Raw genomic sequence first — 15,662 nt, 5'->3', positions numbered from 1 at the left:
TGACGCTGTTATGTTAAGGAAAGGGTCGTGGGTGGGCTTACGGTTCCGTGACACACGGGAACAACGGGACGGTTGGGTTTAGGAAAGGGTTGTGGGTGGGTGTACGGTTCTGTGACACGCGGGAGGAAAGTAAAAAGCGACTACAGCAAGCGGGACAAACGGGACAAGCAGGACGTGAAGCCTGCTTTCCTGGGTGAAAGTCCTGTGTTTGACCCATCCACCCCCCCAACCAACCTCCTTACGGTGAAAATCGCCCTTATATACTACTCTCTAAATCCTATCTAACTGCTGCTCTCCCCGATGTATTACGCTGAAAGACGCCTTTTTCGTCGCATCAGACGCTGACAGCCACTGACAGCCACTGTCCAAACGTCCTTATTTTACGAGTTCGGAATGAGAACGGGTTGTTACTCCACAGCGCTGTGGAGATAGAGCTTTACATGCGAGACTATGATTCTTTTGGACGAACAGATTTGTCAGATGTTTGATGATTGCTGGGGGGTGACCTTACAGAGTTGTTATGTAATTTTATTGATTGTTGGAGCAGGCGAGGCAAAAAACATTTCGGTGTGAACAGACAAAGTTTTGTCTTATCTGTCAGAGTTGTCCAGGAAGACCCAATGCCCCCCTGAGCGAACCCTCCTTCTGACAAACAAACTGCTAACAGAGAAGACGCCCCAACTCAGATTAACTATGGAACATCTCCACGCGGAGGTAGATCTTATATTCATTAACAAACTCCTCCTACAGATTTAACCCCATGGACTTAAACCTTAAAAACCTTAACGATGAGAAGTTATTAAAAAACTTTTTTGTTGAACGATGCTGGTGTGGCGTGCCGGACATTTTGGCTATGCAAGGTGTCCCACGGTTGCACCAATGCACGTCCGCACCAAAACCTGTGAAAAATTTGGCATTTGCAGATTCTGTGTGCCTCAGCTAATAACCAGCCCTGTTCCAAGGTCTACAGGCCCTGCCCCTGCTCTGCTCTGATTAGCTCTCACGGTCATAGTGGGTTCTACTCCAGCCAGTGGTCACGCACTTCATGCCTCTGGGGAAGTTGTCTCCGGTATCGGCCACGCACACGGGGGAAACATGCATGTTCATCTTTGCGGGGCTGGCCAGCGACACCAGCTGGATGTCGTTGTTGACGGTGACGATGCTAAAGTTGGGGTGCTTGAAAACCTGATAGCAAATTACATCGTTAGCGGGGGTGCTTGAACACCTGATATTCTACAGTATGCTTACCATACATCTAATCACAGTACATATAAATGTCCTGTAACTGTTATTACGGTAATAATCACAGTGCTGCACTTTTAATCACAGTAAATATTAGACTACAGGAGCAGGTATTACTGCATCAATTTCAATATTGTAAAATAATTACAGTATTAAAATTATTTACAGTATTATTACTGTATTATATTTACAGTATTATATTTTATTTGAATACATAATCTATAGTCATTATCGGGAAAATAAGTCCCAACAGGGCGACGTCCGATAGATCCTACTCAAAATTACTGTAATATGATTCACAGGATTATTGTATTTACTGTAGTCTCGCAGAATACAGCATTTTGGCCATGATCACGTGCAAATCTACAGCAACATACTGTATACAGATGTGCAGTAGGAATTTGTTCAGTATACAGCAATAATGCTGTGAAAACTACAGAATCTTGTTACAGCACACAAGGAAGATGGCATGATGAAACCTGGCGACCTCCATGATCTGGATGTCCGGATTGTCGGAGTAGCGGTCATGCTCTCCAAGGACCACGAGGTCGGACGTCCTGCCGGGAGACAACAGACCTGAAGGAACTCATACTAAACATTGTTCATGTTGAGGTGGACATTGATCCCAGAATAACTTTTCAGATTTTCAGACACCCTTGTGTTGTCTTCGGGTCAAATTTGACCCGATTTCAATGTTTTTTATATCAGAATTGAAATTGAATTTAAATTTGTTGTTGATCAACAAAATAAGTCTTTTCTAGGTATTATAGTTATACTTACAAGCAGCTCTAAACCTGAGTAGTCATGGTATAGCTTTTTTTTTTTTTCTTTAAACATACAAAAAATAAGCGGACGAAGATGGATGGATGTTGAGAGGATAACCCCTTGAGATGAGGCATCTCGTTTTCAAGGGGGTCCTCAAGACATAAGACAAAGACAATACAGAACATGGACATTCACACTCGCTAGAGCTCTCCCTCATCCCGTCTCGCCCACCCTACCCACCCCACCGACTCCTTATTAAAAACAAATCCATGTATAATACATATTGCAGTATTAAGAGGCATGACAACATTTAGCCCATACATACACATATGCATATACATACATATATATATACATATACACACATACATACATACATACATACATACATACATAATAAACATACTCACACCTAAACCCATACTCTTTTTTATACACATAAATAAAAGGAAAGGACAAAAAGTATCCCAAATATATGGGTATATAAAAGAAAATTCCATTCATAGTTAAGGAAAACATTTACAGCAACAATTTGCATGCAAGTAAGTAAAGATCGATGTTTTGAAGGAGTGCAAAGAAGTGACAGATCTTAGAGACCCAGGCAGGCTATTCCAGTCTGAAGGGGCTTTAAATTTAAAGGTACGTACATCATTCTCTTTATTGATTTGTTTCTTAAAACCACTAACAGGGCCAAGGATTTAAGATTTACTTAACAATGCAGAGTTGTCCCTCGGTTTGTGGAAGACGTGGGTGCATGTATTTGACATTTCTCCCTCAAGAAAATGTGATGTTTTTCAATAAAAATGAAATTCTTTTTCACATAATTTAGTACCATTATTATCACCATGTCTAGATGATGAGTACATAACTCTAAAAGCATGAAGACAAAACTTGCTCATAGTCGTTAGATCTGAGACAAGTCATGTAGTTTGATTCATTGGGTTTGGGTGGGGCCTAAAACGTCTTTGTTTTAGAACAAAGTGTGTATGTGTGTGTGTGTGTGTGTGTGTGTGTGTGTGTACCTGCAGGGACACCTGCCAGGGCCAGACCGTTGATGATACGAGGGTATCCGTTGATGACGGGAGTGATAGCGGGAATTCCGCAACCTGGTGACATCATGGTGACATCATTTACAAAAACAACGTAGCGTTGGGTTTAGGACTTTCTCCATTAGAATGATCCATCTGACTTCTTGTGTGTGTTGTTTGGACTCTATCTACGTATGTCTACAGAAACCATTCAACAATCTTTAGGACATTCCTAGCATGACTGGGCTGGTTTCTTCCTCTCACACCTTTAAAATCATTTTAAATACACACTCCTATCAAACCGTACAGTGTTCCACATCTTTTGGCATTGCTCTACTTTTAAACAACGATTTAGTTTAACTTTTCAAAAAAAAACTTTAAATATTTCTACATTAGTGGTATTAATACAATTTTAAATCAAATTTTGACTAAGTAAACTCATTCCGTCTTCACATTTATGCCAGCAATCCAGCTTTCAGCTTTCAGCATTCACATGCATTTTATGCAGGAAAGTCACGTAGTAGTTCAGGAATGATCCCCTCTAACTCATTAAACTGTTCCTTTACTTCACATGCAGCTAACAGAAAGCACAAACATGATATTTGCTCTGACGAAGCCCCTGTTTTCATGTCAAGACGATGAATCAATGAAAAACCAACCCGTTCTCACTCCAAACTCGTAAAATACGGACGTTTGGACAGTGGCTGTCAGCGTCTGACGCGTCGGAAAAAAACGCCCTTCAGCGTGTTTGAAGAACGTTGTCTCTACCCAATGTGAGTCGAGTGCAGATGTAAGTCGCGCATGCGTCACTTTGCGACAAGTAGCCTACAAGATGCTAACGAGAGCCTTCTGTAATGTCAATACAGTAGAAATGGACCTACATAACGCAGTTGGTTCACTGCTGGCTACACGTTAGCAATCAGACACAACAAAGGCTGTCACTTGAATGGCGTTTTGAGCTAACGTTAGCAATCAAACAATCAGTTTACTGCTGGCTACAAGTTAGCAATCAAACAGTCATAGATTTTTTGAAATGATTTCCATCTTCTGTTATTGTTTGTAATGAGAAAAGTTTATTATTTCATGGATTTCACAAATGTCAGTATGACACGTTATGCCGTAAAGCGTTTCAATCTGAGCATGCGCGACTCACATCTGCACTCGACTCACATCAGGTAGTGACAACGTACCGGGCAGAGCAGCAGCTACATGGGTTTGAAGATGAGGTAACACTAAGAGCGACTACGGTAGCGAGTAGTATGAAAGGCCAAAATTCCCCAAACACAGGACTTTCACCCAGGAGACCAGGGATCGTGTCCCGCATGTCACGTGACCTAAAGTCTCTTTCTTCTTTTCCTAAACCCAACCGTCCCGTTCTTCCCGCGTGTCACGGAAGCGTAAGCCCACCCACAAACCTTTCCTAAACGTAACAGCGTCAAAAGGGACGCCAATAGTCCCGACCAAGTGCGTTTAGATAAAGCATTTCATTTTCTTGATTTAACTACTGTGTTAAAAACCGGTCAAATCTGGGTCTGATATAAGCTCTTCTTCCACAATGCAGTATCTCCGCTGTATACTTTCAGGTATGTACTAACACCTGCATTATTTATTATTTATATATGTAAGGTTGGATAAGTATTACTGTACATTTTGTCACAGTTCGGCCCAGAATCCCCTCTTCTTACCCTGTGACCTGTCATGCCTCTGCTGTTCCTGGACTCCGGTCCAGGTTTTCCCTCTATCCTGGCTCCTGGTTGACTACAAGGGAGTTGCCAATCATCAGCTTGCACTGCCACAGCTGTTGCACTCTCCTCGTTAGCCGTAGCTTTTAAGCAGGAGGAGCACTCTTTGCCAGATTGTCACATCTTTCAGTGTGGATTCTAGTGTATACACTTGTTCTATTGGATTTACTGTTTTTTGACCATAGCCTGTGTGTTTTTGAATAAAGCAGTTGCTGTAGAGATGAACATTCCAAGATTAACATTGGCCTTCTCCAACAGCATGGACACGGTGACATCATCGTTCATCCGTGTATCTTACACAATGTACAACTTTATATTTTTACAGAATGTGTCTGTAAAGTAACCATGTCTTACCTGAGTTCTCCTCAGGCTTTTCAAAGGAAGCCTGTAATAAGACACAAAGTTACCGTTGGTTAACCTTCCTGGTGTTCTCTGGTCAAATCTGACGCATTTTCAAAAAGTTTCTACATCACAAATTTGGGTTTTCTTTCAACTAAACTGTCCAAAAAAAATGAATTACGTGGATGGCTCAATTATCATTTGACTACTTTCATTGAATTTGGGTGTTTTATGAAATGTTATAACATTTGAAGAAAGAAATTGACAAAATTACATTTAAAAAAAGTTTAAATAAAAGTTGGAAAAAATTTGACGTGTCGAAAAAGAACAATAAAAGTTTTTTTTTTAAATTATGACTGAGAAAACCAAAAAGTTGCCTGGTCAACACAAGGGTTAAATAGAGCTGGATCGATATGGAGCCACTGAATTTAACGTGGAAGCTGGCTTCTAAGTTCAGAAAGAGTTTAGTTCAGTCAGTGATTTGACTTTTAATTCAACACTACTTCAGCCTCATTGTGGGTGAAAACTAGTATGTTGTTCTTTATATACATCTTTCGAGGCAGAGAAAGCTAATTTCTTGCAATCACACACTGAATTAGAAGGCAATACACAGAATTACTAACTACAAAGAATCTCACTGTAACTCTCCAGTCAAATATGACCCATTTTCTAAAACTTTCTATATCAGAAATTTGGGTTTCTATCAACCAAAATGTCCAAAAAAATACCGTGGATGGTTCCATACAATGCTCCGCACAAGTAACATCAATTATCAGTTCACTACTTCCATTGAATTTGGGTGTTTTATTAAATTGTATAGCATTTGAAAAAAAATTGATGAAAGAAAATGTCGGAAAAAGCTTAAAAAAACATTGGGAAACGTGAAAAAAAAAAAACTTTGAAAAAAGTAACAAAAATGACAAAAATTGACAAAAAAAGTTACCTAGTGGGCGGGAGGACAACACAATGGTTAACTTTAGCAGTTTTAGGGAAGCCCTGAAAGGCTTATCTCCTATGTAGGTGTTATCACTACAGAAGAGTTCAGACTATCACTCAGAATCACGAATCTAAACTCAGAACTCAAATACATCTTTCCCATGAGGCCCTAATCCTCTTCCGTATATCTCCTATATACGAGAGATCATCTTAAAGTGGATCTTAGCTTATGAAGGTAAGCCTAATGCAGTTCAACTTCCATTTGAGATTTTTCAAACATTTTTTTAATATTTCTGCATTTTCATCAATGTTTCTCACAGCATTTGTAAGTGTTCCATACTTATTCATAATTTCAGTTAAAAAATAAATTCAGACCTCACAGTGTTCTACATCGTTTAGCATCGTTGAACTTTTCAAGTCAACAATTCTGTTTAGTGTCAGCTTTTCCAAAAAAACTTTAAATATTCCACATCTTTTATACATCAGTGGTGTTGTTCAACTTTTTAGTGAAATTCATGTTAATTAAAACCATTCATACTTCTCCAACTATTCTCACTACTAGCTATTAATCCAGTTTAGCTTTAGCAATTTAGCTATTCAGCATTCCCTTGCATTTTCTGCAGGAAATGCATTTTCTAGTCTTAAAGTTGATCTTGGTTTGACCAACAGTGGCTCCAGGTTCTTTTTCACCTTGCCTTACAGGGCTTCCACACAATTTACCAAATGATCTTTGTTTACACAAAAGTTTCCATATAAATGACCACACAATTAAATACTAAACGTTCCCAGAATACTGTACATTGACCAGTCAGACTATACTGCAAAGCCTTGTATATTATTGGGGACAAATGTAATTATGCACTGTAAAATTTCAGAATGTATTACATTTCTTTTCAAATGTGTCATAAAATTGTTGAGAAAGTGTCTGTCCATATGCATGAAAAGTGTGTGATGAGGTTTACCTGTATAGTAAAGCTGTAGACAGAGAGGAAAAGGACACTGAGCACAGCGGCCTAGAGCATCATGGTTATAGGACAGCAGCAGCAGACTCAGAAAGATCCTGGGGAAACACAAGTGGGCCAACTTATATGGGTGTAAAAACCAACTACATTTCATCCTAATATGGCATACTGCTCACCATAGACATGTTGACAAATTCTGACCAACTGGAAGTGGCGGTTATTATTAAATAGGACAGTAGTTTGTGAAAGATGCAGGCTGTTTCAGGCTGTCTGTCCCCAGGCAGGAGCAGATAACACATTTTAGCAGTCAATGATATAAAAAAAGGTCAAATTGATCACTGACAAAAACGTGTGTCTTTTTAGACTCCAACATGAAAAACAAATCCTAAATTAGTAGTCCCAAGGTATGAACGGCAGAAAGGCATGTTTCTATTCACTTTTTAGGAAAGGTTTTAATTCACAGACCTAAAGCTGAAAAACTAGAACCCGTTTTCTGAAGTTACTTTCTTCTTTTTTGCACTTCTGGTTAGACGTAAACTGCATTTCGTTGTCTTTGTACTTGTATTCTGCACAATGACAATAAAGTTGAATCTAATCTAATCTGAATCTAATTAAATCATATATTGCTGGACTCAGTCGAGACCAACTAGAATATTTGGCGAGTCCAAGACGAGTCCGAGACAAGTCCGAGTCCAAATACCAACGACTCCAAGACGAGTCTGCGACAACAGAAAAGCATCTCCAGTCCAGACTCAAGTACTACCGCCCTGCTTAAGGGGACTAGTGTTTTCATCCAAACTACAATTTTATTTCTGATCTTTACTAGTCGTTTTGGTTCCTAAACTTAACCACATAATGTTGCCGCATGATGGAAACGCACAAAATGGCCGCCCCGCCACAGCCATGCCCTATGACCAAAGGTTTTTCTTTTAATAACTGTTCATCTTTAAGGTCTTAAGATGGCATAGACCAAATTTGAAGTTGATCGGATGAAATCTCTAGGAGTTCATTAAATTACGACATGTGGAAATGGCCAAAATCGCACTAATTTCGAACATTCAATTCAAAATGGTGGACTTCCTGTTGGGTTTAGGGTATGGCCCCAATGACGTTTGTTGTTCGTCTTGACATGTTACATATGTCTACCAAGTTTCATTAGTCTACGTTAAACGTACTGCAGGGGCTCAATTCTTTCAGTTTTGTAGGGGGCACTAGCGAGCCATTTTCGTGCACATATTCCCGAAACCTTTAAAATACGTACATATTCGCCAGACTTGATGCGACCGCCAATTTTGGTGAGTTTTTCAGTATGTTACAGTTTTTCACAATCGCTATGACACTTTTTTCAATACTTTTAACAACTTTCCTAAACTCTTAACACACCAACATACCTACAACACACGATTGGCAAAACAATTAATTTCATGCTCAAAATCACACATTCAGGGGCGGATCTACCGGTGTGGCATAGGGTGGCAAATGCCACCCTAAAAGAAAGCCTTGCCACCCTTGAACCCTTCAACGAATTAAAAGTTATGGCTGATTTGACAATTTATGAGCGTGAATCTCCAATGTCCGACTGCAGTGAATGCAGCACGAGATGACGCCAGAGCGGCAAGAGCCTGATCTGTTTGGAAAACTGAGCGGCGCAAAGTGAGGGAGCCAGGAGTCGTTAGGAAAGGAGACAGAGGAGGAAAGAGGTCAAAACGGATTAACTATCTATCAAGAAATGAAATTATAACAAAAGCACAGTGCTAGCATAGTTGCGATGCTGATTTTGAGATGATAAAAATCAGGTTGAAGAACGTTATTTTGCTACCCATAGCCTACATATAATCAGTGGCGGGCTGTGTATTTTACACCTGGGCCTTCAGTACTATATTACAGCTATTAAATCACCTTTGAATAACGTCACCATGACACTAGGACATTACCGTGTGGAATAACATGATTTAACACAAGGCTCAACACCTAGAGACCCCTAATACACTACTGCAGAGACATGAACACACGCTGACTGAAGCCATCACTTTGACTTTTGACATCACTAGTATGACAGGATGCTGCATCACATATAGTCAAAATGAATGGAATTACCAAAGAAACCAAAACAAACCCACAACAACCGGTCATTATTTACTCATACGGTGACCACAAAGCAATCAAAAACACAAATAACACAATCAGCGATCAACAGGCCTCCAAACAAATTCCAGCCAAGCAGCGGGGGCTTAACACACACGTCACCACGCACACACAAAGGCACAGCGGCCACTGACACTGCTCAAATCTTTAACACCTAAAGCCAGCAGTAATAGCTACTAAAGTCATTTCACTAAAATGCTGAAAAATCCATTAAACTTACCAAAAGCTGGTCACCATGTCAACAAAAAAGTACATCCACCTTCATTTCATTAACTTTACATCTAAAAATGTAAACAAACTTGCAGCGTATACAATATATAAAATACATGAAATTGATAAATATATACTGTATATTTATTTTAGAAATGAATATATAGGCCTTTAATTATAAAAATATTATTTTCTGATTCTGACAATCTCTTGGCCAGCAGAGAAGGCCCTGCTGGCCCTGACGGCCCACCTCTGCATATAATGTTACTTAGGTCTGACGTTTGTTCTGTGTAAAGTAGGCTACAAAATGTATATATGAGTAATATGAGGTGGAAGGAGAGAGAAAAGAGGTGGAAGGAGAGAGAGAAGAGGTGGAAGGAGAGAGAGAAGACGAAGACAAGGTGGAGACAAAAGGGCAACAGAAAGGTGACAGAGAGAGAATACAAGGCCAAGGCGACCAGGGACAGGAGGAGGTGGAGAACACCACAGTGGTGAAGATATGGAGGGAGAGCATCACCAAGATGAGGAGGGTGAAAGCGAGAGACAAGATAACGTGCAGAGCTCAGACAGTGAAAGGGAAAGGAGAGTGCCTGGGCCATCACCAACCATCTCCAGTCGAGCTGGTCCACATGGTATGGAAACTGTTGCTGCATATATACTAAGTTACATATGAATAAGAACAACAAATGACAAAGACGGACATTTTTATAAAATTTAAGAGACATTGCTTAGACATTAAATAAATATAAAAATTCATGTTTGCTTAAATATGAATAATTAGGGAAAGTTGTCAGTGTGAAAGTGTGATGAGATGGGGAGATGAGTTTTTATATTTTGTGTAGAATGTATTTTAGATCTATTGCTCAGATTAAATTAAACAAATTAAACAAATGAACCTAAAAATACTCTCCCAGGCTAACATGTTAGTGTGTGTTAACACATTATGATGGTTATTACTAATCAATGACAGTTCCTAATCTTGTACAAATGCTGCCTGCAGCACTGCCTCTCTCACACAGTCCAAAACTGTTTACTTCCCCTCTCACACATCTGCCACTCATCACCTGTGTCTTACCTTAATGCCTTTCCTGTGATGATGCTCCTAACTTCTATCTCCTATTAAGTGAGATCACATTGTATGGTCACTTATTCCTAATATGAACTGTTCCACATTAGGGCTGAACAATTTTTGAAAATAATCGAATTGCGATTTTTTTCCCAAATATTGCGATTACGATTCGATATTTTTTTAAGCTCTTTGTCTTCTGTATTATTCAACAAAGAATAATATAATAATTTATAGTATGAACACACAATTACACACTAGACAGTTAAATAAGTAAAAATATAGCATATATCTACACACACACACGTGTAATTTTTTACAGTGCCCAGAGAGGAGCTGCCTCCAGCCCCTCCCCCTCGTGAAGTTGCGTGCTGCCGTGTTCACTTGTTCAGAGAGGCTATCGTTATGTTAGCTAGTTGCTGGTGTTCTTGTTCAGAGAGGCTATCGTTACGTTAGCTAGTTGCTGGTGTTCTTGCCGTGGGATTAACTGTACTAATAAAACTGTTGAAACACCGCGGCCACGCTGCTGTGAAAGCTCCCCGAACGTCATTTATCAGAGTCTGGTTGTTACCCCTCTCAGTGGCAGCTCCTCCACTCATATCTTTATAACAGAGCTAACCGCTAACCGGAGCTAACCGCTAATCAGAGCTAACCGCTAATCAGAGCTAATCGTTGCCAACAGAGCCTTGAGTTCTGTGTGCCTGTATCCATTAACTGCTTGTATAGACTCAAGCCCGAATAAAACCCTTCATTTTATTAAAATGGCTGTAAAAGTTTTAAACTACAACTCAGAGTTGTTTGAATGACAGAAATCAGCTCAAGGTACAGTGTAGTGTTAGTGTGCTAGTTGATGCTTTCTCTGCGGAGTGCAGACTGATTTGCTCTCGCGAGTCATGTGACCAAATCGCAGCCTTTGCGATTAGGAAATCGCGTTTTAACATATCGCGATATTATCGAAAATGCAATTAATCATTCAGCCCTGTTCCACATGAAACCTCAAATGCAAGATATTGATTGGATGAGATTAAGTTTGTCTGTCTGAGTTGATAAATGGCAGCCTGTGCCCTTTTGTAGTGTTTACAGACTATTTCTCATCAAACCGTGATAAAATTCAGTATATATACGTCTGCCATATGTTGCCACCCCTCAAAAATTCCTGCCCCCCTCTCGCCACCCCATAAATATTTTTCTAGATCCGCCCCTGTACACATTGTAAACAAAACTCCAACACTGATTTTCAAAATACAATAATATACTAACACAATACACTATGTCCACCAAAACAATGCAAACGTCTCAAAATCAAATAATTCTTCCAAAACACTAACACATGTTCTCTTCCAACAGGAACATTTAGTCAATCATAGAACAATGTCATACAAACACTAACATCAGATGGAATTACAGAAACTGCATTATTTGATATGTGTCAGGTCTGCCCTCATACAGTAATAATAGACAATAGTTTATTATGTTGATCATAGATTGTGTTTTGCACTGAAGTTTCTCTTGAAGCCTCTCTACATTTTTGTTTTGTTTAGTAAATGCATGCATATTTTTTTTCAAGATCATTTTTTGGGCTTTTCCACTTTTATTTGACAGGACAGCTAGTTAAGAAAGGGGAGAGAGAGAGAGAGCGGGAAGACATGCAGGAAATTGTCACAAGTCGGATTCTAACCCTGGACCTCTGCGTCGAGGCATAAACCTCCAAGTATATGTGCGCCTCCTCTACTCGCTGAGCCAACCCGGCCACCATTTTGTTTCTTTTGCTGCAGAGATACAATACAAAAAATGAATGACCCATCTCAGAGTATGAAAAAAAGGAGACAGAGACAGAATTGTCCTGGTCCTCTTCCTCTCCCTCATGAAGGCATTTGTTTTATTTTCTGTGTTCATCTACAGTATATTGTTCCAATAGGTCCTCTTTTACTGTACTACCATATGATAATGGGATTGAAAGAACCTCAACACCTGAGTGTGTTTCCTAGAAGGGAATCAGCTGTGATTGATCTATTTGTATAACTTCAATCAGCTGTCAGCTGCTCAATAAATGCATGTATAAAATGCAGAGGATATATTTGTGTTTAAATTTACAATATGATCAGCTGTTCACTTTGACTTTAGTCTATAAGTTAGGTTTAGAACATGATGTTATCTGTTCAGACATACAGAGTGAAAGCATTTGTAAATTGGTCAGTAAAAATCCATTGTTTTGGTCTTGGTGTAGCTTGTGTGTAAAAGAAGTTCAAGCATTTTAAATGTGTGTTAACTGTATGCATTTTGTGTCAAAGCAACAAGAAATGTGTTAATTGTATAGCTTACACAGACAGATGTTGTGCTGACTGTGTTAAGAGTTTAGGAAAGTTGTTAAAAGTATTGAAAAAAATGTCATAGCGATTGTGAAAAACTGTAATCTGTACTTCATGTAGCCTATTGTGTTCTGTATTCCTGTATTATATTGAATGTGAAACTGTATGTTGTCTTGAACGCTGACGCTTTTCTTGGCCAGGTCGCCGTTACAAATGAGAACCTGTTCTCATTTGTAACGGCGACCTGGTTGAATAAAGGTTAAATAATAAAACTGATTCAGCAGAATACCCTCTAACCTGTGCTACATACCTGTGTTTTTAAAGTCCTGGTCCACCCAGAAAGAGGTTCGGTGAAATGTATCTGAAATTCCAGAAGCTTGAAGACGCAGCGACTACGGACACTGTCTGGAAAAGAGGAAATATTAAATCATATGAATGTAAAGTATGTTCAGTTATTACTTATGTCAAATAAATGCTCCTCATTATATCTGTTGTATCTTCTGATCTGATCAATTTTTAGTATTTCCAGTTGCAAAGTGGTCTTACCTGTGATGTTGGTCTGTGATGCTGAGGAGACAGAGAGACAAGAGAGCAGTTTATATACTGTATCTGCATAGAGGGAGTCCTATTAATGTCATTAATAGGCGGGTTTAACTAATAAATAATATAATAAATAAATCAACTAAAACAGGAGAGGAAGAGAGGGAGGACAGTTCTGTGGCTACATGGTGTCACACACACACACATACATACACACACACACACACACACACACACATACACACACACAGACAAACACACACACACACACACACATACACACAGACACACACCGTAGAGCATAAACACACCGTATGCTGTTCACTTTTACAATTTGAATGAAGATGAAATATGTATTTGCATATTCAGAAGAAATGAAAATTTGTTTCTCATCAGTGGTAATTAATAAAAACAGAAATAAATATTTATAAGTTAAAAGAAGTTATATCTAATAACTAATAAAAGAGCTATACAAAAATTCAAACTTTGAATAAAATATTTGAGTAAAAGCTGCAGACAAAGTAACAGAACATTGATATGTTTGATTGTTATAAAGCTGATATTTTAAACATTTAAAACATAGTTCATATTATGTTATTGTGTGGCATTTCTCTGACTTCAATAATTTAAAATGGTTGTTCTGTTGTTTTATATATATATATATATATTCATACGCGTCAATTTCGGTGGGAACGGTGGGGATGGTGGGTAGAGCTGAAGATCTTTGCCCGGTCTTAATATAATTTTACACAGGATCGGGCCAGGCTCAGGCCAGGATCGGGCTCGGTCCTTGATGGGCTCGGTCCTTGACAGGCTCGGTCCTTGATGGGCTCGGTCCTTGACAGGCTCGGTCCTTGACGGGCTCGGGCCAGGATCGGGCTCGGCCCTTGATGGGCTCGGTCCTTGACAGGCTCGGTCCTTGACGGGCTCGGTCCTTGATGGGCTCGGTCCTTGACGGGCTCGGTCCTTGACGGGCTCGGTCCTTGACGGGCTCGGTCCTAGATGGGCTCGGTCCTTGATGATTTCAGGCCTGTGTGTAGTGTGTAATAACAACAGAGTGTAAATTGTAATTTCCCCATTGGGGATCAATAAAGAGTATAAATTATAAATTATATTATAAATTCACTGAACTTGCTTTTGAGCTACAACTGAAAATTAATCACAACGGCAGGCCTACACCGAGGAGGACTTACGTTATGACGCATTGCATTTCTGACTTTGTTTACATTCATTTTCCACCACGAGCACTCAGCAACAAACTCAAATAAACAGAGAACACTGTTATGAAACATTATCTTACAAGTGTAGGCGCTGTTGTAAAGGCTAACTGCGCTCGGTTAGCACAATGACAGCATGTTATTGTTAGAAAGCACAGCTGAAACAATATGTCATAAACGGAGTAGCATAGTGTTAGCCACAATGCTAACGACATTGATAACCAAAGCACACGGTCCTACTGTTACTACAACTAGTAGTATCACTACTTTTTAGAGGTTTATAAGCAACCTGTTTCTAGCACATGTCCCGTTAATAAGAATACATATGTTAATAGGCCTATATGAAGTTGATGTGGATTCTAACAGCTGAATTAAAATTAGCTGTCGACATGAAGGTCCCAGCTGAGGTCCTAAAACGTTAACGTTAAACCGCGACGCAGGAAACAAGAACGAGCTCATGAAGCTCACTAGTCTGGGTAAACCCTGACGAACTTTCGGCAAGTTTCAGATTTGCTCTGCAAGTCAGTCTGGCCAAGAGCCCATTCTAACCCATTTCCAATGTCCCCAAAATCGAGGCACCAATCACAACCGTTGAGGAGGGCTCTACACCAATCACAACCGTTGAGGCGGGCTCTACACCAATCACAACCGTTGAGGCGGGCTCTACACCAATCGCAACCGTTGAGGCAGGCTCTACACCAATCGCAACCGTTGAGGCGGGCTCTACACCAATCGCAACCGTTGAGGCAGGCTCTACACCAATCGCAACCGTTGAGGCGGGCTCTACACCAATCACAACCGTTGAGGCGGGCTCTACACCAATCCCAACCGTTGAGGCGGGCTCTACACCAATCACAACTGTTGAGGAGGGCTCTACACCAATCACAACCGTTGAGGCGGGCTCTACACCAATCACAACAATTGAGGCGGGCTCTACACCAATCACAACCATTGAGGCGGGCTCTACACCAATCACAACTGTTGAGGAGGGCTCTACACCAATCACAACTGTTGAGGAGGTCAGCCAGGCTAGAAGCTCACTGGCTTCCTCAGTAAAACACCGCCACTGTTTGTTTGGGTTTGTTCTTGTTTTTTTAAACTGGAATATGAATATAAAGTATTCCAAAAGAAATAATGATTGAGCGACAGATGCCAACAAAT

The 15,662-nt window shown here is 40.0% G+C and overlaps 1 protein-coding gene across 1 annotated transcript in view; it reads right to left on the bottom strand.

Moving 5' to 3' along the window:
- Positions 1-14,494, bottom strand: part of LOC116062651 (chymotrypsin-like protease CTRL-1) — a 222,391-nt gene extending 207,897 nt beyond the window's left edge. Inside the window, exons 1-9 of the mRNA XM_035999104.1 lie at positions 14,478-14,494; positions 14,034-14,314; positions 13,291-13,311; positions 13,055-13,149; positions 5,132-5,162; positions 4,189-4,240; positions 3,030-3,113; positions 1,730-1,799; positions 1,005-1,185 (exon numbers count right to left, since the gene is read on the bottom strand). Of these exons, the coding sequence (XP_035854997.1) occupies positions 1,005-1,185; positions 1,730-1,799; positions 3,030-3,113; positions 4,189-4,240; positions 5,132-5,162; positions 13,055-13,149; positions 13,291-13,311; positions 14,034-14,314; positions 14,478-14,494 (832 nt within the window). The remainder of the gene's footprint in view (positions 1-1,004; positions 1,186-1,729; positions 1,800-3,029; positions 3,114-4,188; positions 4,241-5,131; positions 5,163-13,054; positions 13,150-13,290; positions 13,312-14,033; positions 14,315-14,477) is intronic.
- Positions 14,495-15,662: the final 1,168 nt, after the last annotated feature.

This window comes from Sander lucioperca, chromosome 3 (genome assembly GCF_008315115.2).
Source record: "Sander lucioperca isolate FBNREF2018 chromosome 3, SLUC_FBN_1.2, whole genome shotgun sequence".
NCBI lineage: Eukaryota > Metazoa > Chordata > Actinopteri > Perciformes > Percidae > Sander > Sander lucioperca.
Note: the sequence above shows the minus strand (reverse complement) of the source record. Positions and strands in the feature narration are given on the sequence as shown.